Source organism: Varanus komodoensis, unplaced genomic scaffold (assembly GCF_004798865.1).
Source record: "Varanus komodoensis strain SLA01 unplaced genomic scaffold, ASM479886v1 scaffold45, whole genome shotgun sequence".
In the NCBI taxonomy this organism is placed as follows: domain Eukaryota; kingdom Metazoa; phylum Chordata; class Lepidosauria; order Squamata; family Varanidae; genus Varanus; species Varanus komodoensis.
In genome coordinates, this window is record NW_025336011.1 from 874,898 (window position 1) to 897,641 (window position 22,744).

The 22,744-nt window shown below is 42.9% G+C and overlaps 1 protein-coding gene across 1 annotated transcript in view; it reads left to right on the forward strand.

The window, feature by feature from the left end:
* Window positions 1–18,918: 18,918 nt before the first annotated feature.
* SRCIN1 (SRC kinase signaling inhibitor 1) overlaps window positions 18,919–22,744 on the forward strand; it is a 149,895-nt gene continuing 146,069 nt past the window's right edge. Inside the window, exon 1 of the mRNA XM_044444502.1 lies at window positions 18,919–19,197. Within this exon, the coding sequence (XP_044300437.1) occupies window positions 18,937–19,197 (261 nt within the window). The 5' untranslated portion in view covers window positions 18,919–18,936. The remainder of the gene's footprint in view (window positions 19,198–22,744) is intronic.

Genomic DNA, 22,744 nt, shown 5'->3' on the forward strand with positions numbered 1-22,744 from the left:
GTTGTGGGACACAGTTGGCTTGACACCTGTCTGAAAGCCAAAATCTTAGAATATTTCACTGCCATTTTTACTTTGTCTCACAGAAACACAGAGGAGACATGTTTTCCCTTATGGAAATATGCTGTAGGGAGTCTTGGCTAAAGAGGTGTTGCCTGCCCAGCAAAGATGTCTTAAAATGCGAGACATGGTCTCTATAGTATGAAGAATAAGGTGCACATTGAAACATAATGTATGAAGGGTCTCTACAAATACAAACATTTAAGGTTTGGGAACTTGAGGCTCCAAATTCTTGGTGCACCCATCCTGTCATCCTGGCATTAAAGCAGTTAAGTCCACTGTAATTGCAGTGAAGTAAGGGGGTGGGGTGGGGACTGGAATAATTCGCTTCTTTCTTTTTCTCTATCTTTCTCTCACACACATTCTCTCTCTCTCTTTATGCTTCTGTTGCACTGTAAAGGAAAAAAAACACACCCATCTCTTTCCTGCTCATATCGCTTCTGGCATTGTGCATCGAAACCTCGGCCATTAGCTGTTCAGAGAGATGCTGAGCCTGGAGAGGGTGGTCTGTAGGCTGGGCAGAGCCTCGAGCAACTTGCCATTGTTCAGGGAGCATGATGGGAACCTGAGAGCTTTTGGCAGCTGGAAGGGATGGGGGAGGAATAGTTGGCAAAGACAGTTCCACCTGAGAGGGAGGAAGGGGGAAGCTAACTAAAGGCATGGTACTAGGGTTGGTGTGGGGTGAGAAAAACTCAGGAGGATGGGAGGACGATTTGTGATCACCATCTCCTGTTTTTGTTTTGTTTTGTTTTGTTTTGTTTTACCTTAACACTGTGTTTTCAGTAGTTTACTGAACCACACCACTGGAATTAGCTTCAAAATATGGCCACAGCTCCTGATGCAGGGTCTTTCCCTTCAAAAATTCTGGATTCTTCCAAAAGGTACATCTTTATCAGTTAATGTGCATGGCATGAAATGGGGGCCTGTGTGGAACTTGAGCTAGAAAATCCAAATGTCCCCCCACTTCTTCCTTCCTTCCTTCCTTCCTTCCTTCCTTCCTTCCTTCCTTCCTTCCTTCCTTTCCAGTAATTAATATGGGATATAAGCCATTGGAAAGGACAGCTGTGTAACCCTCTGTGCCTCTTAGTTCAGATATGTCCCTGCAACTTTTAATAGTGCTCACCTGAGATGGAGCATCCTACCTAGTAGAAGGATCGCCTCAGTTTTGCTCCAAATTTCTGTGCAGAACAAACTTTATATGTTCTGCCTAGCTCTGTATCCAAGTATATGTACATATAACAACATGTGCATGCTTGCACACACATTTAAATCAATGTCTCTGTGTCCACAAAAAACTACACAAATTAACTAGAGTAGCATATCTGTACTTCATTTGTTTTGCTTTCAGAGTTTAAAAGAATAAAGTACGGAGTTTGGCTAAAGGTTGGGGGGCATAGAGAACATAAAGAACAAGTTTGGCAGAATAAGATAATTGTGGGTAAGGGCAGCATTTCTTATATTGTTTTGGTTGCAGTCCAGCAATTGGGCAACATGTTTAAGTCTAACTGCTCTTTCCCCTAGAATTAGAACCAGCATGAAATTTGGTCTGTGATACACAATTCACTGTAACATTTTCAAGCAAAGTGCACATGTTTCTGGCCCTGATGGTTGCTAAGAACCGATGGAATAGTTTGAGTAGTAGCTAGTGAAAACTTCCAGGGAGGCTAAGAAGATACAGGGCCTGGTTGTCTTCCACACCCTTTTGTCCTTCTCCATGGGTGGTAGAACTACAATAAAGATACAATAGTTTACAAGATTCACCTTTTCTCAGTGGAGAAGTTGGATTCTTTTCTGAAAGCTAACAGTGTGGATTAGAACATTGGCAGAGAAATGGGATCCCAAGGAAGCACTAGATTCCCACTGCCCTGGAGGAATGCAACCATCTTGGCATAGCTGCTCAGTTTGCCAGTAGAATTATCAGCATTGGGGGCCAAGTCTGACTAGATTTAGAAGGCTAGAAGTGGTTTAAGCCAGGAACCAATCATGGTAATGAGAGGTCTTGCAATATGGGAGAGAAAAGTGGGCCAAACTGTTTCTAGGTTGCCCACTATAGCCAAATTAAGACTTCAGCCTTCCCCAGACCCAAAGGGCCCTGATGCATCTAGTTTCCCCAGGAGCACCATGGGGTACTATAGGCTGGGTCATCATGGGAAGGCAAGGATGCATATGACACACTAATGACTTGCATCCATATCAAGGCAACACTTTTATTAGGCCCCCCCTCAAGATGCTAAACTAGTGTGCAAGGTTTAGAGTTCTCTAGAACTCTCTGTTACTTTGTCAGATAAAGTAAGTAAAATAGCTTATGAGTGGGTTCATTTAGTTGTCATCTGCAGATTGAATGTGGGAGGAAGTTGCAGACATATAGGTAGGCTCTGTCTGGTGCTGTGATGGTTTCAGATTGCACTTTAGACACTATAAAGGGCTGCAGGGATAAACAAACAAACAAAGAAATAGTGATTGAGCCTCTGTTCTTAAAAATATAAATTCCACTTCTTAACCATCTTCAGGTGAAACACACAAGTTCCTTGGAAGGTGGAAAATAGAAGTAGAGAGAAGCACAACCTTTTAAAGTTTAAACTAATGAGATAATTTTAGATGGCATATAGAGTTAAAAAGGGCCAATACATGAGAACTCAGGTAGCTTTACCTAATAATAGGAGGGGATGTGGCCTCAGAGAATGAAGTCCTACTTTCAAGTGATATAAGTCTTCCTCCACTGTAGCATTGAATTGATGAGTTTGGCATTCACACAAAAAGCAAAGGTACCTGAGCTGGCCATTAGAAAATCCCAAATCCTTTTATAACTAAGCCAGCACAAGACCACAAAATAGCATGCAGGCTTTTGAGTTCTCCAAAACTTTTTATCAGGTAAGATGGCATACAAAGCAAAGGAGGGTGAAGAGAAAATGGTAAGTTGCAGTGACTCCCCATGCAAAGTGTTATGCTAGCTGTTCAAATGCTCAGGTAGGTTGGCACTCTTACCTTTTATATTTGCGACTGTGTATATAAAATAATTAGGTTTAGATTTTTGCATGCTCCACAGTGGGCTTACAGCCATGTAAACTTCATGTATTTAGAAATTCAGCTTCTCCGTCACTGTCCCACCTCCACATACCAACAGCTGTAATTAGAACAAGCCAATCTTTAATGCTCTGCATTGGTTTCTTGTTGTGGTTGAATTTCAAGCTTCTAGTTCTCATTTTTAAACTAGGCACTTTTCTGCTGCTTCTCTCCCCAGTGCAATTGTATGTCCTTCTTGCTTCCTGTGGTTTGTTCAACAACTCTGCTGCTGATATCCTTGCCTTCTTCCACTCCCACCTTTGCTTGCCCTCCACCCTGAAGGATTGCCCATCCATTCCCACCCATTTTCAGCTGCATCTCCTTTGCCTGCAGAAGATGACAGAGCTGAAATAGGAGGAAGTGGGGGGCAGAAAGAAGGATCTTCCCTTAGGTTAGGTTTGCATCCCCAAATTTCACCTGCATCTACAGTATTTTTCAAAGCATTATGCTTGGCTCCTATGAGGATTGCTTCCTTCTTCAAATTGCTACTGCAATGGGTGTCTGACAGGGCAGCGTTCAAGGTGTTAATTGCTCCATTCTGTCCTGATATTTTGAAAGACAAGCCTGGCCCTTGATGAGGGAAGCTTTTGGGAAGGAATTAAAACCAAAAACAAACAAACAAAAAAGGACTACAAGCAGCATGGTGGTCACTCCGTTTTGTAGTTGGCACAAAAGACCTTTTAAAAATCATTCTCTTTAGCAGTCAGGAGGGCTGGCATGTTCCACCATCAGAGCGTGTAATTAGAGGGAAGGAAACTGCATGCTGATGGTTTGGCTGTCGTAGTAAGAGGCAAGGAGAAAAAGCTCTGAGCGTAGTCTCCCAGAGCATTGCAGCAGATTCCTAGGCGGATTCCTAAGGGAGAAAGGTTACAGCTGCATCCCAAGTCTCCTTCCTTTTCTTTCGCCCGCTACTGCTTAGAGTACTTCAAGTAGGCTAAGGCCAAAATCCTCTGCATATACCCACCTGGGAGCAAGTTTTATTCAACAGGGCAGAACTTAGTTCTGAGAAGATATTCTTGCACAGTTAATCGATTTATAGTGTTAAATGGATCAGCCCTGCACTCTTGAAATACTGCACTGGGGTCATTGCTTCCCTTGGGCACCTGCTGGAAGCTGTAATATTTCGTTATGCTATAGCTACCTAGTATGCATTATTATGATTGTTATGATTTATATTTCTATACTGCCCAATAGCTGAGGCTGTCTGGGTGGTTCAGCACAACAGATAAAATATAATAAGAATGCAAAAATAAATACAGTACAATAAAGCATCATAAAAATGCAATGCAACATTTAAAAACCAAATTTAAAACCAGTAGTGTAGTGGTACCTTTTAAAGTGCAGGCTCTCAGCATGACAGTCCCCATAGCTATACCCCCAAAGAGAGTCCAAACATCCAGGCAAATTCCTCAGTTCACATCCAGTTCTAGCAGTTTTGAATTCTAAGTATGCAATTTGGGGGAAAATGCATATACTCTTATGTACTTCTGTCAGTAGCCTTCTTTTAATTCCTTCTGCCCTGGAGAAAGGCACTGAAACTGTGTCAGCAGCCACCAGAATTTTTTTTTTTTTTTTTGAGTTAGATATTTCTAAGAATTTCCTTGGTCAAACACTTGTATTCTTGTAAAATGCCCTATACTAAATCTTTAGCATTATTAGTTTAAAGGATGTCAGAGTCAAACTAGACATGACTAGACTTGTTATTAGGAAGCCCATCCATTAAAAAGAAAAAGCAGAGATGGGCAGCAAGCAGTATCCACAAGGACTACAGCATGTGGGGTGACAATATTTCCCCTTTTCTTTCCTAGAAAGATCCAAATGAAAAAAGCAAAATCTCTTGTGCTGCGCCTAACTTTAGGAAAAAGAAACTCTTAAAGTGATGCCAATGGGAGATTATTTTTCTTGGGGCTAATACAAAGTTGGGGAACGGGGGATTTTCACTGGAAAACAGTTAACTTTCCTTTCTGCCTGCTGCAGTCCAGATTAAAATTGCTGGGTCCTGAGCCAGCTATGAATTAAAAAAAAAATACTGATGGGCTTCATGAGGACACATTTAATGTAAGTTTGGCCCCCAGATGGCAGGGCTGCAAAAAATGTTTACTGGGGGCTGTGAAGAACTGCTGTCTGTCAAAGAAGATAATAAATACTGGGTTAAATGGAACAAGGCTCTGGTTCAGTATGACACAGTTTGATTCATACTTCATGTTCTTGCAAAGCTGTATTTTCTGCCTAATCCCATGTTCTGTGTGCCTGTGGAAATGCAAAATACATACAGCTAGGCCTGACTCACTATAAGAAAAGTAGAGTAGGAAAACTATAAAATTATTCTTAAAATTAGCATTCACGGTTGCAGGCTGGCAAAGAGTGCAGACCAGGATAAGATGACAGCATCTGGCATCCTCCAGAGGTTTTGGACTACAGTGGTACCTTGGCTCATGAACTTAATCTGTTCCAGGACTCTGGTCGTGACCCAGATTGCTCATGAGCCAAGTTAAATTTCCCCATAAGGTTCAATGTAAATAAGGATAATCTGTTCTGTAACCATTATTTAAATCAGAAAAATGAGAAGCAAAGTGACAACAAAGATCGTGGCCATCTCCCCCACCCCAAGCACAAGTGCAGCCATCACCCTGCCACCTCCCCCCCCCAGCACGACTGAGATCGCGTCTGTCATCCCTGCATGCTGGGGGGGTGGGGGGGGGAGACGGGCATGATTGCGGGTGCACTGGGGGAGGGAGAGATGGGTGCAAACAGTGCGCTGGGGGTGGGGAGATGGCCACAATCCCAGTTGCTTTCGTGTAGGGAAGGCCTGCCTGATCAGAGGCGCGCTGCTGCAGGAAAGACAGGAGCAGCAAAGCAGAGCCTCAGGGGAGATGGCCGCGATTCCACCTGTCTTTCCTGCAGCAGCGCGCCTCTGATCACGCAGGCTTTCCCTGCGCGAACAGAACTGCAATCATGGCCATCTCCCCACTCGGGGCTGGGGGGGAGATGGCTGTGATCTTGGTCGCCATCCAAAGCGGCGTTCGTGACCCAAGTCAAAATTTTTCAGAAATTTTTGTTCATGATCTGATTTGTTCGTGAACCAAGGCGTTCGTGAGCCAAGGTACCACTGTACAACTCCCCTAACCACTACCCTTGGGCCATGCTGTTTGGGGCTGGGGGGAGTTGTAGTCCAAAACTTCTGGAGGGCTTGCCTTCTTCTGGCATATATTTCTTTACAGAACAGGCATGCAGAGCCTCACCTCTGAAGTCCTGATCCAGTCCTCTGCCGATCCCAATCTGGCCTTCCATGGCTCCTCAAAAGACCACGCTCCCTTCTGATTCTACCTGCTTTCCCCCAACAAGCAATAAGTTGGTGGTTCCCCGCATTTTGCACAGTTTCCCTGCCCCCATTCTAAATGGCTAGAATGCCTCTCCTAATAGGCTGCTATTTGAGATATTTTGGGCCCACCACATTTTGCTAAGCCCATCATTAGAATGCAGCTTCTGAAAGTGTCAGCAGAATGGATTTTGACTCTCGGATTGAAAAAGTACAGGGAAATTTAGCTTCCTGGGCCTCCTCTTGGGATAAGGTTCTTCTCTAGAAAAAATATTTGGTGGTATATATTTGAATGTTCAAAAGGTGAAATGGTGCAACTTCAATTTTTAAAAAGTATTGCACTGAAAAAATGTTAAGCACCTCTGCTCTTCCCTGTTCTTTTTTCAGCAGACTATGAGTATCATGTGAGTCCACTGCTTCTGCTTGGAATTTCTAAACACTTTCCTGGTCATGTAGGGTTGGTCTAAGACATTTTGCTACCTGAGGCAAAGCAGCAGATGGCGCCCCCTTCTGTGTTAGGTTGCATAGTGAGTGTACACAGAATTGGCTTTAAAGGAACGTCACATTTCAGATTGGTAAACTTGGTTCATGATATTAGCTTACCTGCCTACCCTTCCTTTGACACTGAAGGCAAAAGTTCCCAAATCCAAAGCTCATGAGGGAAGGCTGGAGTGTACTATTTGCTGCAAAGTGCAGTATATATTATGGGTTGGTGCATCCTTTGCTGCCCGGCACCACCACGTTAGCATCCATCTATGAAAACATGCTACCATGAATGCTGTGGGTCCTGCCTTTTGCATTGCAATGCTCACATGTGCCTCGTTGAACTGGCTGGATATTTATTCATTTTGTTCAAAGGGTGTGCCTTTGGGTGCTGCCCTATTTAGGGCCACTAGCTGATGCTCACATTGCTGGGTAGAGGCAAAGAAAGCTAGAGTGGAGGCCATCGCAAGATTCTTCCCACAAGGTTCACTACTGTACTGCAAGAGGGAGGGGTGGAAAACATTATGCAAATTCTCCAATCAGAAAAGCTAGTTCTGGCAAGTACATAGAAGAGAATGGTGCAGATGTTTTCTATAATGCAAATTACATCTGATTGTGGACAGAATTGCTCTTCTGTGTCAGCAGAAGTGGTGACAGTTTATCAAAGATACTGACACAACTGTTAGGTTTGGTACTTCTAAACTAAAGCTTTTAGTCTCTTTCCCCTTTAATCAGTTCCCTTTTCTTTCTATGCATTACCCAAATTATCTATTATCAGTTCCCCCTTTGTCTGTCATGCTGATATGTGTGTCTGAAAACCCATTCACTTGGTACTGTTCTCTTTGCATCTCCCTTATTTTCCCTCTCTGTGATGTCTTCCCCAATATCTATATTTAGATTGTAAGCTCCTTGGGGCAAAGACTTGTCTTTTTGGCTTATTTTATTCTGTGCAGCGATGGCACTATGTGGCTCTTCATTAAAAAAAAAAAAAAAAACGTTTACAAAATTACAACATGGTCTAGTGCAGAAGCTCAAGCCTATAGGCCCCAATTTGGCCCTCCAAGGTTCTCTCTTTCCCTGCCCCCGCCCCTCAATTTTCCTTGGTCCTGCCATTCTTGTCTTGGTCCCACCCACCACTGGGTCTTCTCAGGAGAAGAATTTGGCCCTTGGGCTGAAAGCAATTCTACACCCTTGCACTAGTATGGCTGCCTAAGGAATGCTGGGAGTTGTAGGCCCATTTTCTGTCTAAATATGCTTAGAATTGTGTACTAAGAAATGAATTACAGAACATGACTATGCAGATACATGGTAAATGCTTCATTCTCAATGGCTGTGATGGGGGACTGGGGGAATTGAACCCCCAAACAATAGTGTCCCTGACAAACAGATGGGAAAAGCTTGCTTGGACTGTATTTTTAAGCAAACATACCTCCCAGTGGCTTAGAACCTAAAGGAGACCAGGAGACCCTTTTGGTCTCATCCTGCTCATGCATTTGGAATCTGCCTGGGTGACCATTTTGTTTATACCATCACTTACTGAAGTTAGGGCATCTGGAACATAATATGAACTTAACTATTTTGGCTGCCCCCCCCCCCCCCGCCCCGGCTGTGAAAGTTTAGAGGAAGGTGCATTAAAATACATATTTTAATAGGCAGCAGTTGGTGGGGGGAATAAAATGTTCATGTTGAAAAATAATTGCAGAAAATGGGACAGAATGTAGAAATGATTGAACATATGAGAGCCAGTATGGTATAGCAGGTAAATTGTTGTGCTGGGACTCAGGAGTTCTGGATTCCAACCTTCACTTGGCAAAGGACTTGACTAGGTGATAAGTTCTAACCCTATCCCTTGTGAGAGCCATTGTGGCTTAGTATGCCACAGCAACTTCCCAGTCAATTTGTGGAAAGCTGCTATCCCTCTCCAACACAAATTGGGTATGCCTGTCTCAGACTTTCCCCCTTTGTTTAGGAAATCAGAGCACGATCTGGCATCCCACTGAATTCACCATCCCGACCTTTGGCATCCTGTTCCAGCATGCAGAGTTTCCTTCTGCCTCCCTCCCGGAGCCTGTGAAATGACACTGCTGTTCAAGCTTTCAATTTTCTTTCTTGTTTCTGTAAATGGAGTGGGCTGTTACTAGTCAGCTTCTCATTCTAGGGAGTCTAATTCCAAGCACTTTTTGAAAGATAAAAATGGGACACAATCAAACTGTGGCTGGCTCATCTGTTTTGTAATTCCATTTTAATTTCTTCCCCTCTGCACAAGCTCATTGGGTACTGAAAGCTCTTTCACCACCCAAACATTTCCGATACCTTTCCTGAGTCTGTATCAGTCTTGTCTTCTTTGTTTCACCAGCTCTTTTCTTCAAGACTCACTTCTTCAACAAAAGCCAGAAGTAGCCTGTGTTGACCAAAAACTCTGCAAACTCTATTTGTGTAATATATTTATTAGGCCAGCCAAAAGTTCAAGATCTTCAGATCTCTTCAACAAGCAGGGAGGGGAGGAAACTCTAACTTTCAGGTGAAGTCACATTTTCTATATTTTCAGAGTTTCAAAATGCAACAGGGATCCAGAGATCTCAAAAAGATTCACATTCTGCAACAAAGTCTTTTTTGATCCATTGAGGCACTAATTCTGCATCACTCAGTACACAGCATCAAATTTAGGTTTGCCACTGAGTACCACTCAAATAAAATAAAATAAAATAAAGCCACAACCAATCTTAGTTCGGTGATGAGTGAGCTTCTGTGATGCACACACATTTTCAAACATCTATCTATCCATTTATGCTTTACATTTTTAGCTATACATTTGGATGCATACCGTAAAATGTAAAACATTTACAGATTTTTGCATACCTGCATGTTCACACAATATCCACTTCTGCTGGACCTTGTTACCTCATCTGACTTAAGCACTGGCTTACCCCTGTGCCTGATCATGTATTATTCTTTAAGGTAGAATAAATACGCATAACTCCTGCATCATGCACACTCTTTCCTTCAACTAAACACAATTGTTTTCTATTAAAGGGCATGCAATTTTAAATGTCAATTAACTGCAAAGCACACGCTTTGCATGCAGAAAAGTTCCCATTCAGTCCCAGATAGCTCTGAAGCCCAAGAGAGGCCAGGCCAATAGTCTGAGTCAGGCTAATGCTGTGTTCCCTGTGGCTTCCATCCAACAAATGCAAGGGAATCCATGCTTCTCAAGATATCTGTGTTCTCTGTCAACCCCTGGTGGGTCTTTAATTGATCAAACAGAGCAATCTGTATGTAATGCTAAGCTAATCTTTCCTTTAAAAGAAGGGTAATAACTGTCACAAATGGTAGCAGAACAATCCCATCCTGAATCTAACAGAATGCACCAAGAAATCTCTAATTTTGTACTCACAATGTATCATGCAAACCTATACTTAGTTTCTTGCCCTCAGAAGGAATTGTGGAAATCATTAAATGTGCTTTTCTAGGAAAGTAAGACATTTTCTAGTATCAGAATATCCTGAATGTCATGTGTACCAAATTTCAACTGCCTGTCACAGAAGTACCTTAACAGTGGTAAGTCAGAGACAATCAAACATTGATAGATAGGGAAAAAAGCATCTGTCTGAGGGGATGAGTGGATATCCCATCAGTCCGAAGGGATATCCCATGAATCCAAGGGAATGAGTAATAGTTATTTTTCCTTCTGCCAGTTCTATGTTCATTGGACTCTTATCTCTGGGCCTTTCCTGCCTCTATGGATATGACTGTCTGTTCCTGTTCTGAATGCTCAGACATAGAATCTTAGGCCCTGGGGAGACAATTCTGGCCTTCTGGGAGTTATCCAGATGACCTTGCCCCCATCCCCTCACTCTTAACCAGCAGATATTTTCTGGCTTCCCTGCTTTTGTGCAGCTTTCTTGCAATCTAAAGTTAAGACCTATCCTTGGTGCCTGACAGAAAGGGTTTAAAACATGGGTCCTCAAACTAAGGCCCACGGGCTGGATCCAGCCCGCCATGCCCATTTAACCGGCCCACCCCACAGATATTGCACTTGCCGGGCACATGTGGCTTGCTCACAAGGAGGTAATTTTGGATTAGCGTGGAGAAAACGATCTCCTCATGAGCAAGCTGGTGCCTCGCCGTGCAGGCCTGGTGGCAGCTTGCTTGCAGGGAGATTGTTTTGGACTCGATCAGAGAAAATGATCTCCTCGCAAGCAAGCCAGCGCCTTGCTGTGTGCGCACCTGGCAGCGGCTTGCTCACAAGGAGGTCGTTTTGGACTCATCTTCTCTCGAGCAAGCTGGTGCCTCACCTCACATGGCCCCCCATCCCTGCCTCACATGTGCACGCACCCCACCCCCTCACCGGCCCGCACCCCCCCACTGGCACTGCCTTGGCAGCCCGTGCCCACCACTGGCACCTGTCAACTGGCCCCCTTAGAAAGAGTTTGAGGACCCCTGGTTTAAAATTAAAATAGGCTGGTGTTTTGGGCCCACCCCTTTTGTGTTCGAATGCAGCCCCTGAGAACTTTCCCAAATTGGAATTTGGCCCTCAGGCTGAAGGAGCATCAATGCCCTTGCTGTAGTCAGCTAATGATTAACTTAATGATGTGAGCCGCCCTGAGGCTTGGGCAAATGGGGTGACATAAAAATGTTTTAATAAATAATAAAATAAATAATGAGAGCAACTTCAAGCACAACTTTACAAGATAGGTGCAGCTTTCAAAAGTCCTTGTCAGAGGAACTGGATAAGAGCTGAGGAAGGAAAAGCAGGATACTTGAGTTTCCTGCTACCCCTGCAGTGTTGTAATGATTGAATCTACTCTTACTGAAAAGACTTAGATTTGACAAGCCACTGGGGGAATCAGAAGACATCATGGTGGCCCAAAGATGTCAGAGCCATTTCACTGGCAGTGACTCAGCTGTCAGAGAAGCTCTTGTTTGCTGGCAGTTTGATTCATCACCATGTTTGAAGTTGTTCTTCCCAGAGGGCTAGTGAGTGACTTTCCTTTCGTCCTCCTGTAGCTAGTGGTTTGGCTCATTTGCTTGAGCAGAGACAAGTATGTTTCTGCCATGCACCACTCAGAATCTGTGGTTGTCTCTATTCTGGCTGAAGCAGGTTGGACTGTGGGATTCAGGATGACTAGACACTCCCACTTTGAGGACAAGGTGTTAGATGGGACAGGAAGATTTTATGGCTTGTTTTGACTTGAGAATTCCAATTCCTGTCTCCTCTTACTGGCAGCTTGTGTATTAGTTGTGCACCTGCCAGGTGTGACACTTTGCTTAGTGAAGCTGTTTATTTATTTTCTGCACCCCGTGGCCCAAGATGCCAGCTTTGCTGCTGTTTCAGATTTCTTATCTCAGTGTGCAGCTGACTGCCAATTTCAGAGCCAGCTGGGCCAATGGGTATCTCTGTAGAAAGCTCTTGACAAAACTGTTTACTTTGAGAGTGGTGTTTTTTTTGGGGGGGGGTATATAAATAACACATACCTACAGCACAACTCATTCCAGTCACAGAGACCAAACACAGTCAAGTGCAATTTCTTTCCATCGCAACCCCTGACTTCACCCCTCAAACACCTGGCAGTGAGCTGGGATTTGCTATCAGTGCGTTTTTTATTTTTCTAAAGCAATTCTCCCCCATCATCTAGGAAACCCAAAAAGAAAAACCACCTGTGAATCCCAAGAAGTGGAATGTAAGGGGAACTAGCTGTCATTGTAAAGTTCACAGAAAGAGATGAGAGGAAAGCAGATGGAAAAGGGTCTCAGCAATTGCAGTGAAAATAACAGAAGCTGCAGTCACAGGAAGGGAGCAACAACAACCACAATCCACAAGCAGCCCAGAAAACATGTATGTTGATAGAAGTATGGAGGGAAGACAAAAGGTATTTTTCAGGGAGGTGAAGGCAGTTTAGAAAAGGAAAATGCTGTTCATGATGTACACCTTGGTCCTATTTTCATCTCTGGAAGATAGGTCTGGCAAGTTTGTGTATATGTTTTAAAAACCTTTATAACCAGAGGTGTGTGTTGCTTCCTGTCCGTACATTTTTACAGATCCTTCATGTCTTGAAAGCATAAGAAATAGGAAACTTCTACTGGACAGAGTCTGCCACTTTTTAAATGAAGACAGAATAGTGTAGCCTTACACCTACTTGAAAAATAGAAAGTGTAGTGTGGAAGGACCCAAGAGCCAGCCTGGAAGTGTGATGCCCAAAATCTGGTGTGCAGATCTTTGTAACAGGGCTGGTCCTTGTATTAGGTGGAGTGAGGAGGCTTCCTTGGATAGTGGAATCTGAGGGTCGAAGCGCAAAGATGAGTTGGAGGACAGAACTGTGGATTCCATATGGCCTGTCCTGCATCCCCTAAGCTTGTATATTGCCCTCAGGAGGACACTGTGCAGCCACATGAATTGAGAAACAGGTCATGTTTCAGCCTGGTCACCTTTTGTATATGGAAATTTCCTATTTTACTTGTTGCTTGTTGTAAACTGTCCTGAGATGCCAGTAGATAGATGGTCTATAAAAGCTTTAAATGAACGAACGAACGGGAGGTGCCATCTTGTTTTCTTCCTCAGGTGACAAAATGTTCAACATAAGAACAGGCATGCTGGACCAGATCAGAGGTCCATCTAGTCCAGCACTGTGTTTACATGGTGGCCAATCAGCTGCCCACAGGATCCCTCCAGCAGGATGGGTGCAGGCCTTCTGCCTGCCCAAGCTCCTCAGCAACTGGAGTACGCAGGCTTTCCACCTCTGATAACGGAAGTAGCATATAGGATAACATATGATACAAAGTACAGTGTGGACATGTTGGTGGGCAGAGCGGAATTTTCCCTCACTCTCAGATTTCACTCTGTAACCACTAGGCCCCAAGCATTTCCCCTAAATGTGTGTCTCTATGTGGGTTGGAAACATCAACTAGCTCCCACCAGAATATAAATGGCTGGGGTGTAGCTGCTTTAGGGTGCACAGTGGAGGCACAGGAGGGATCAGCCGGTTCTGTACTTTATACAGATTTGAGTTGAGGCTGTGGCTGTCATATCTAATTTGACCCTTACAGAGCTGCAATAAGTATGTTTTTAAAAAGATGAAAGATAAGCTAGTTTGTAGAAATATAGTACAATAGTGTTGCTATTTTGTTTGTCATTCCAGCTCTGAAATCTGAAATTGCTGTGCAAGCTAATAAGGATTTCTTTTCTTGCCTTAGTGACCTGTTTAATAATTACTATGAGGGGACTAGATAGATACACAGAATTACTGTGGTCTCAATAAGCCCCTTTGATGTCCTATTTGTTTTGCCCGCTGACGTGGTAAATAGCTGGGTTGCCATAATTTATCAGGTTAAAAGGTGGCAACCCTGCTTTCAACTCTCTTAAAAACAATCATCTGTCTCCAGACTTAATTGACGAGGGCCATTTTGTAGAGTGCCAGTGATTTAGTTTCGAAGGCACTCCTCCCTCAGGGTGAAACAGAAACATGGGAATAGAGGTAATAAAAGTTGTGGGGATTTAGGGTCATTCATAAAGTAAGGCATGCATCAAGGGATAAACAAAGGCAAAGTTCTCACTGAGGCGTTAAACCTGGCTATGGTCTGTACCACTTCAGATTGCAGGTGGGAGCACACAGATTTCCTTGCTTCTCTGTGTAGGAGTAGGGTCAAGCTTGGCCCAGGCAGGGCTTTCAGTTATTCTTGGCAACAGACCAGAGCCAGTGAAGCTCTTGAAGCTCAGGCAAGGTATGTTCCCTTTTCACCAGTGAGTAATTTGTAGAAACATTCATTTCTAAGCAGTCTTCAAATATGGCCCTATATGCAACACAGTGCAGTTCTCTAGCCTGAAAATCCACATAGCCTGGATAACCACAGCCTCCTCTCTGAAGGGAAGGCAGCCCAGGCGTGAGCTTACTCCCTCAGTGCGAACCAGTGTTTGTGCTGAGAGGAGCAAGTGGTTGAAACGGTGTTGACACACTCAACTGCTTTTTGCTCTGGCACAATCATTTAGAAATGGGGGGAAATACCAGAGATCCCCCAGATGTTGCTAGACTCCAGCTCCCCTTAACCCTATGTTCTATGTTGTAAGCCGCCCCGAGGCTTCGGCGAATGGGGCGGCATAAAAATGTTTTAATAAATAAATAAATAAAACCCCAATCAGCATGGCTAATGCTGTAGGTAAAGTCCAACAACATCTGGAGGGCACCAGCTTCCTCTCCTCAGATTCAGCATGCTGTGGCCATCAGTACATTGCCTTGCTTTAGTTCTGCCTTCCCCAACTTGGTGCCCTAAGACTCTGCTAGAATTTCACTTCTACCATTCCTGGATAGCACATGGTGGGACCAGAGGGTGGTGGTTTGGAGAAGGTTGCCTTCACTATTTTCGCATGGTCTGTAGCCATGCATAATAATATGTGGATTTAGATTGTGTCTGCTTTTCCTGGAACTCAGGTTAGGCGCCAGAGGAGCGAAGCTGCTGTCTCTCCACACATTCTTTATCCATGGTTTCAAACCATGTGAAATGGTCTCTTGATTACAGATGTTGAAAGAATCCACAAAGGATTCAAGTGAATTTGGGTTTCTATGAACCAACCTGCAGATTCTGCAGGTAACTGAGTCACGAGGATTGCACATACTTCTGCAGATTGGTTTTTCGTTTTTGTGAGGAATTTGTGCAAATTTGCACTTGAGTTATTCCTCACTGGATAAGATTGGGCTAGTCACTATCTCTCAGCCAAACTTACCCCAAAACATTGTTGTGATGATAAAATGGAAGTAGGGATCACACTGTGCTCCATGGCACAAGAGCAGGACAAAAATATCATAAATTCATATATGCATGTGCAAACACACATGCCCCTATAGGCATATGGAAGATATTGCAGGCTTTTTTTAAAAAAAAAAAATCACAGCCTCCTAAAGGGTTGTTTTGGAAGGGGCAAAATGTTCTCAATAGTTATTTTCAGTGGGCTGTCTGTAAACAGATTCTTGGCATATATAAGAAATGTAGTTGCTCACTGTAGGCCTTAAAAATGTTTGCTGTGAATTTACAGCTGCAGCAAAGTGACAAATTGTGAGGATACAATGACATAAGACCAAGAGTTTCTAATGGTGTCCTCTGCCTCATCTGTTAGAGAATACAGGGACTGACATTGTAGAACACGTGGTCCAAAGTTATGTGTTTATTATATTTTTATTTACTTTCATGTATAAGATAGGGAAATGGCCAAAGATTGATAAACTAACTTGCCAGGTAGGGATGTTTGAGGATTTCATTTAAGTTTGAAAATCCTTCAAAAATACCCTGCTTGTAACCCTGAATGCCAGTTCTCCAAAAATGTTGGCAAATTCCTGGACTTCCGTGCACATTCACAGAATGTGCACTTTAAAAAATACCCACTTTAAACATACACACATTAAGAAATGCACACATCTGAAAGTGCACCATTTAAAAATACAAGCTTAAAACATTCACATTGTAATGGTTTAATCAATAAGAATAAAGTGCATTTTAGAACAGTTTTCTGTTCTGAATGTGTACTCTTCCTATCTAAACAACAACAGAAACAAAAAGCCAGAATGTGAGTGAACTGAACTTTCCTTGAAAGTTCTGAGAATGTTGGTGAGCTTAAGCATCCCTGATTCTCCTCTTCTTATTGACAGGCAGATACCCTTTCCAGATGGATTATAGCTCCTATAATGTCCCATCATTGGCGGTGCTGACTGGGGCTCTTAAAATTTATTGTCCAAAAGATCTGGAGGTCAGCAAATTGCCTATGGAGAAGAACAACTAGGAAAGGTGGTTTGGGGATGGGTATGTTGAAGATGTGGGTCTACAAGAGATATTTGAAGCAGGAGGGGGAAGCAGCTGGAGAGTCAGAAAGTGGAGAACTCTACAAGCCGGCTGTAAAACCAGACAGAATGATGGAAAGCACGGAGACAAGCATGGGAAGAAGGATCCAGAGGAAATGTTTTAATATTTCATTTTGTATACTCAGAATTTTTGGTCTAGGCTCCAAATGCCTCCAACTATTTCTGGATCAGAAATTGCTTTGGGGAGCGGGGAGGGTCAGCCTTTTTTGCTCCAGGCAAATAGTTTTCTTTAAGAGCTGAAAAAGCAACCATGTTCCAACAACAAACATGAGCTACCAGAGTAGTCCCAGTCTTTCAGATGCACAGATACATTTAGCATATTTGCCAGAACTTGGATGAAACTGCTTGTATGTGCTTAACTTTGCAGTGAGGAAAAAGTGTAAAACCTGAGAGTATCCTTAATACAAGAAATAGTATTTCAAAGGAAAAGAGCAGATGGCATAAAGATGCCATCATTATAACGGCAACATTGTATTTTCTACAGCAGAGAGCACAGCTTAGTTGATCTTCATTTTTAACTGCCTTGTTAAATCCCTTTTTAATTCTTCTTGGTACTTGTTCCCCTCCCCCCACACCCGCCTTTCCACATAACAAGACCCCATAAAGTATTTTTATGAAGGAAAAATCTTGTCTTTGCTTTGCCAATCTCTGAAATCATCCTTACACTCCACTGCTTATTACATCCATAACTGAAGCATTATATTATTGCAAAATGGCCATCTTGACAACAAGACTAAACGTGTAACTGGGGCAGTGCCATTTTTGGAGTTGTAGTTGGCAACCTCAGAAGAAGGATCTTGTGGATCTGAAATGTTCAGGGAAGGTGATGCTATCAGGCGAATCCAATACATCAAATAGTTTTAAGATGGTAAGAGTGGCTTCTGCTGTCTCAAAAGAATATGTCACTAGTTGTGATGTGAGTTATTATTTTTCCCTCTTGGGTATAATGTTTGAATCAGCTTGACATGGAATCTGAATTTTCTTTTATTCAGAATATATATTGGTCTGTACCTAGCCATCCTTTGTTTTGAATGGGGTAGCTAAACTAGGGTGACTTTTATGGAAGGAGAATTACAGTTTATTCAGAGGTCAAGAATTCCCTGGGGTGATAAGAAAATCCTATGGGGAGTAAAATGGTTTGGAGCTTCCTTGGTTGTGAGACCTGTTGGCCTATTTTGCTGCTGGCAATGAATGAAGATGCTCATGAGAGGCTAGGGACCTTTTGGGGTCTAGCTTTGTTTTAGTGAGATTTTCATACTTCCCTTTCTTGGGACAGGCACTGTCTCGGTCCCTCTGATTTCAGATGATGCCAGCCATTCCTGAGCTTCAGAGTGGTTTTCCATAAAAATCCTTCCCTCTATGAACTAACCTGCCCTTCATTTTTGCTTTCTTTTAATTCTTTTTTCTGTATTTGCTGTATCAGAATGTTTGTGTGTCTGTCCTTCACTCTGTCTCTGCTTGACAGCAGGGACATTTGGGCTGTCATCCTCCTTGAGGTCTCTTGACTGTTTACATTTGATTTTGGCTCCTTTGGGGCTCCTTTTAATGTCTCTGTGGTTCCCCCAGTTATTGTCTTGATATGTTTATGTCAGTCATGTCTTTCTCCTGGATGACAGCCTTTTCTGCCCTTCACCTGCACACCCCTCAAACACACCCTTTGTCCCTTTTGCACCCAGAAGCCTTCTGGAAATCACTTTGGAATCCAAAGTGATTGGAATAGACCTTTGTTTCCCTGTTTCTCACTCACCTCTGTCATGCTTCCATGAAGCCTGAAATCTTCCTGTTCTCCCTTTAAGGGCCTGAAATTTGTGTGACCTTGTTTTAAGGCAATTCCATAGGAAGAGAAAGTAAAGTTTTGATTCCCTTGGTGAGAACAGTTCATTTTTGCCAAAGAGAAATTCCATTGGGTGGGGGACAAAATGGGGACTGCCCAATCCAAAAAGGGTGGATCCATCCAATTATGAGGACTGATCCGTACCATATTCAAGCCCAGTATTGGTTTCCTCCTCCTGCTTGTTTCAAAAAAACTGCCCCGTTCCCTTCTATACATCTGACATTCCTGGTTCCTCTTCTCCCCTGTGAGGTAAGTAGAAAGGTGCCCTGACTCCCTCTCTGCTTTTTCTTTCCTCCTCCCAAATCTGCGTAGATCCTGAGAGGACTAGCGGCCACATGATCTCAGCAGATGATGCAGAATATCCACGGGAATACCGGACTCTGGGCAATGGCACGCGCCGCTTTTCCAACGTAGGGCTGGTGCACACCTCAGAACGCCGTCACACTGTCATTGCTGCCCAGAGTCTGGAAGCCCTCACCGGGCTTCAGAAGTCTGAGATGGAACGAAAGCGGGATGCCTTCATGGACCACTTGAAGAGTAAATATCCCCAGCATGCCCTGGCAATTCGAGGACAGCAGGAGAGGATAAGGGACCAGGTAAGGGCAACTTTTCTTTCTTCACTCAAGTTCTCATAATGTCTTTCTCTTGATTTGGGTACATGACTTGTTGCAGATGACAATACAACTTTCCCAAAGTTTCCTCTAGAGCTGAACCAAATTGGGAAATTTAATCTGGGTGCTTTCTGGTGTGGGCAGTCTTCTCTTGCTTCCTTAAAGACATGAGTCTATTGAGATGACAACTTTCTGGAAGCATTGATGTGAAACTGGACTTTGAAAAAACTTCAGAGTTTTTAGTAATGGTCCAGAAAGTCCAAGGAGTTTCCAATGCTCCTTTCCAATACTTTCAGACTGGTGATATAGAGAAGGATGTTTGCAATCCCAAACATGAGCAGGAACTTAATTCTTGGGAAAGTCTCACATTTCCTTAACTAGTATTTGTACATGTGCACAAGTGTGCACTTCCAAAATGTGTAATTGCTCAAGTGTATGTGAGCAAATGCACATCCCTCCAAAAAGCCACATTTTCACACTTTAGTCTCAGAAGGAAATTCAGAGTTTTGGGAAATGTTACTTTTTAAAATGTGCACTTTTTAAATGTTACTTTTTAAAATGCATATTTTTCCCATTTTTAAAAATCTGCTAGTTAGGATGAGCTTCAAGGAAGAATTGGGGGAACCACAGTGAGCTCAACATCACATATTCATCCATCAATGATATAGATATGTTCTGGGATTTTAAGGTAGTTTCATTCATTTCCATAAACTATCTTTTATTTCTGGCAATTATGCACATTTTGTTATTGTTTTGTTTTTTTAATGATCCAGTTTTTAAGCAGGTACCCAAACACCAGCCTTTTGCTACTGCTAGAATATATAGCATTTGCTGTCATTGTCACCTACAAATCAGTGGCTGAATAGAAAGCTGGGTTACATCACTCCACAGAATTTAGAGGGGCCTAATCTTAAGCAACCTGCTTAGGGAGGTATCAGCCTGATCCTGGCCATGCCTTATCAGGAGTAAAATCCTACCGAGGATCGTACTTCCACATACATATGCTGCAACCATAGCCTGACTATGGAATGTTTTTACACTGCTTGTTTCGGTGTTTAATCTAGCAGGCAGGAGTGCAGGGATAACCCCCTTTGTAGCCCAAAGATTTCTCCCTTTCTTACTAAACATCCAAGCAAAATCTCCCCATTATTAGCAGTGCATCTGTGGAAAAGAGCTATGTGAGACAACTGCTACTTATATCTCCATGCAAATTTCACAAGGGTGAACTTGGAATTTGGAACCTTGAAGTATTTTGCAACATCCTCGTGGACCACGTTCAGGTTGCACGATTCAAGCATTCTGAGCTCGTTGTGATCAGGCTGCACTCTCTGGTGGTCTACAGCTGCACAGCAAAGTGCTAAAGACATGGAGATTGCCTCTGTGTTGCATTTAGGCAGATCCGTAGGTTTACTGTATAATAGAGGTACAGGGACAGACTTTAGGATTCCACTCTCCCACCACCACCTTGTTAAGAGCCCATCAGTGGCTGCACATCATCAATAAGAGGTAGCAGCAATAGGTCCAGAAGTCGAGAACATACTCAAGAGACCTCTGCCAGGCCACTTGCCAACTTTATTGTCATGAATTGTTATCGTGCAGTACAAAAATAAATAAATAAATGGGAACAAAACTGAAATATCTCAATTGGTGGATGATTTAATGACCACTTCAATTTTTGAATGGGTGGCCTTTTTAATTTACAAGTGGGCTAATAGATGGAAACTTGAGGCACCTTTGCTGAGGTCTATGCTTAATTATTTCATGATAGTAGTATGTTCTGTTATATACTAACCTATAGAGATACATAATATACATGAAATTAGAGCTGTGGATTTTTCTATGAGTTATTCAAAAATTATGATGGGCCACCTGCCAACTTTAACAGCAGTTTCACCTTTCTATACACCAACAGTGCCCTTTGGTTGTCCCTTGCTAGTAAAGACTAAACCTTCATTCTGTACAGCAACTTTACTCCCTGCAAAATAAGTATCTCAAGCTCTTTGCAAAAAAATTCTTTTTGCAAAAATTCTTTGCACTTTAAATAGCTTCCTATCTCTAATGCCCTCCGGGAACCTTCGTGGGCTTCAAGTTCTCCATTTCTGTATTAAGGGAAATACAAAGTCCCTTTATTAGAAAACTAATTCAGTTTTCTTCAGTCCCCTATTAACCCCAAGGCTTCTGCATCTGCAGCACCTTACCATCTAAGGATTATGTTGCCCATATGCATGCTGTCTTGGGAGTGATGTCAGCATGAGAGAACATTCCCCCATTTCTGGAGTAAACTGTTCATTATGATTCTGTATAGAAGTTAGTCAGCAGTGCAAAGGTGTCCTTATTGGAAGTGCTGGCCTTTGCAGTCAGAGGGTAGTAAGTCACATAATAGATGGTCAGTGACTATGTTCCCAGTTTGGAGGATTCTTAAAGGTATACCTACAGTCTAAATATACACTAGTTTTAAAATAAGGATAAGCAACCTGGTACCTTCCAGATGTTTTGTACTATAGTTCCCATAATTCCTTATCAGTGGTTATGTTGGCTGGGCAACATGGCAGTTGTAATTCAAAACATTTGGAAAGCACAAGGTCGCTTACCCCTGTTTAAAAGTTTGGGAGTACACCAAGACTTCAGCAACTGGATTGTTCAGGTCAAGACTTGTACTGTTCTTCATTTCAATTTTGTCCTTATTATTTCACATTTGTTTATTTATTTTAGCTCTCTGGGCATATCACAACAGTGCGTAAAAAACAAACCATGACAGAATTAGAAACAGCATTAAAATCAATGTACAAAATTCAAAACGGAATTTAAAACAGTTTGACCAGTTCAAAACAATTTTTCATTATAGCCTGACCATTATTAACTCCCCACCACCCTCACTTATCCCAATAGATGCCAATGAATGTCTTGGAGGAAAGGATGATTTTCATGTGGCATCTAAAGGGGCTCAGTGGGGAGACTATTCCATAACTGGAGGATCACTGTTGAGAAAGCCCTCCCCTTGTTGCCCTCCTACCCCCTTAGCCTACTTTAAAGATGGCTGTCAGAGGAAGGCCTCAGATGTTGAGCATAACATCTGGAGGAGATTCAGGAGAGGCGTCTGTCAGGTTCGGAAGGCCCAAGTCATCTAAGGCTTTATAGGTAAGAGCCAGCACCTTGAATCAGCCTTGGAAGCATGCAAGTAGCCAATGCAAGTGGGCTGGAACTGGGGTTATATGTTTGTACCTTTTGGACTCAGTTTTTAGGCTACTACATTTTGCACAAGCTGGAGTTTCTGAACTGCCTTCAAAAGCAGCCCCACATAAAGTGCATTGCAATCAAATTTAGAGATTACCCAGCATAGATTACTGAAACTGGGCTATCTCTGTCCAGATGGGGCATAAATGGGTCACCAACTGAAGTTGTAGAAGGCATTCTCTGTCACTGAGACATCTGAGCCTCATGTGATAAAGATGGTTGAAGAAGGACCCTCAACCTATGGACCTATTCCTTCAAGGGGAATGCAAACCACATCCAGAACAGGTTGAACTGTCTC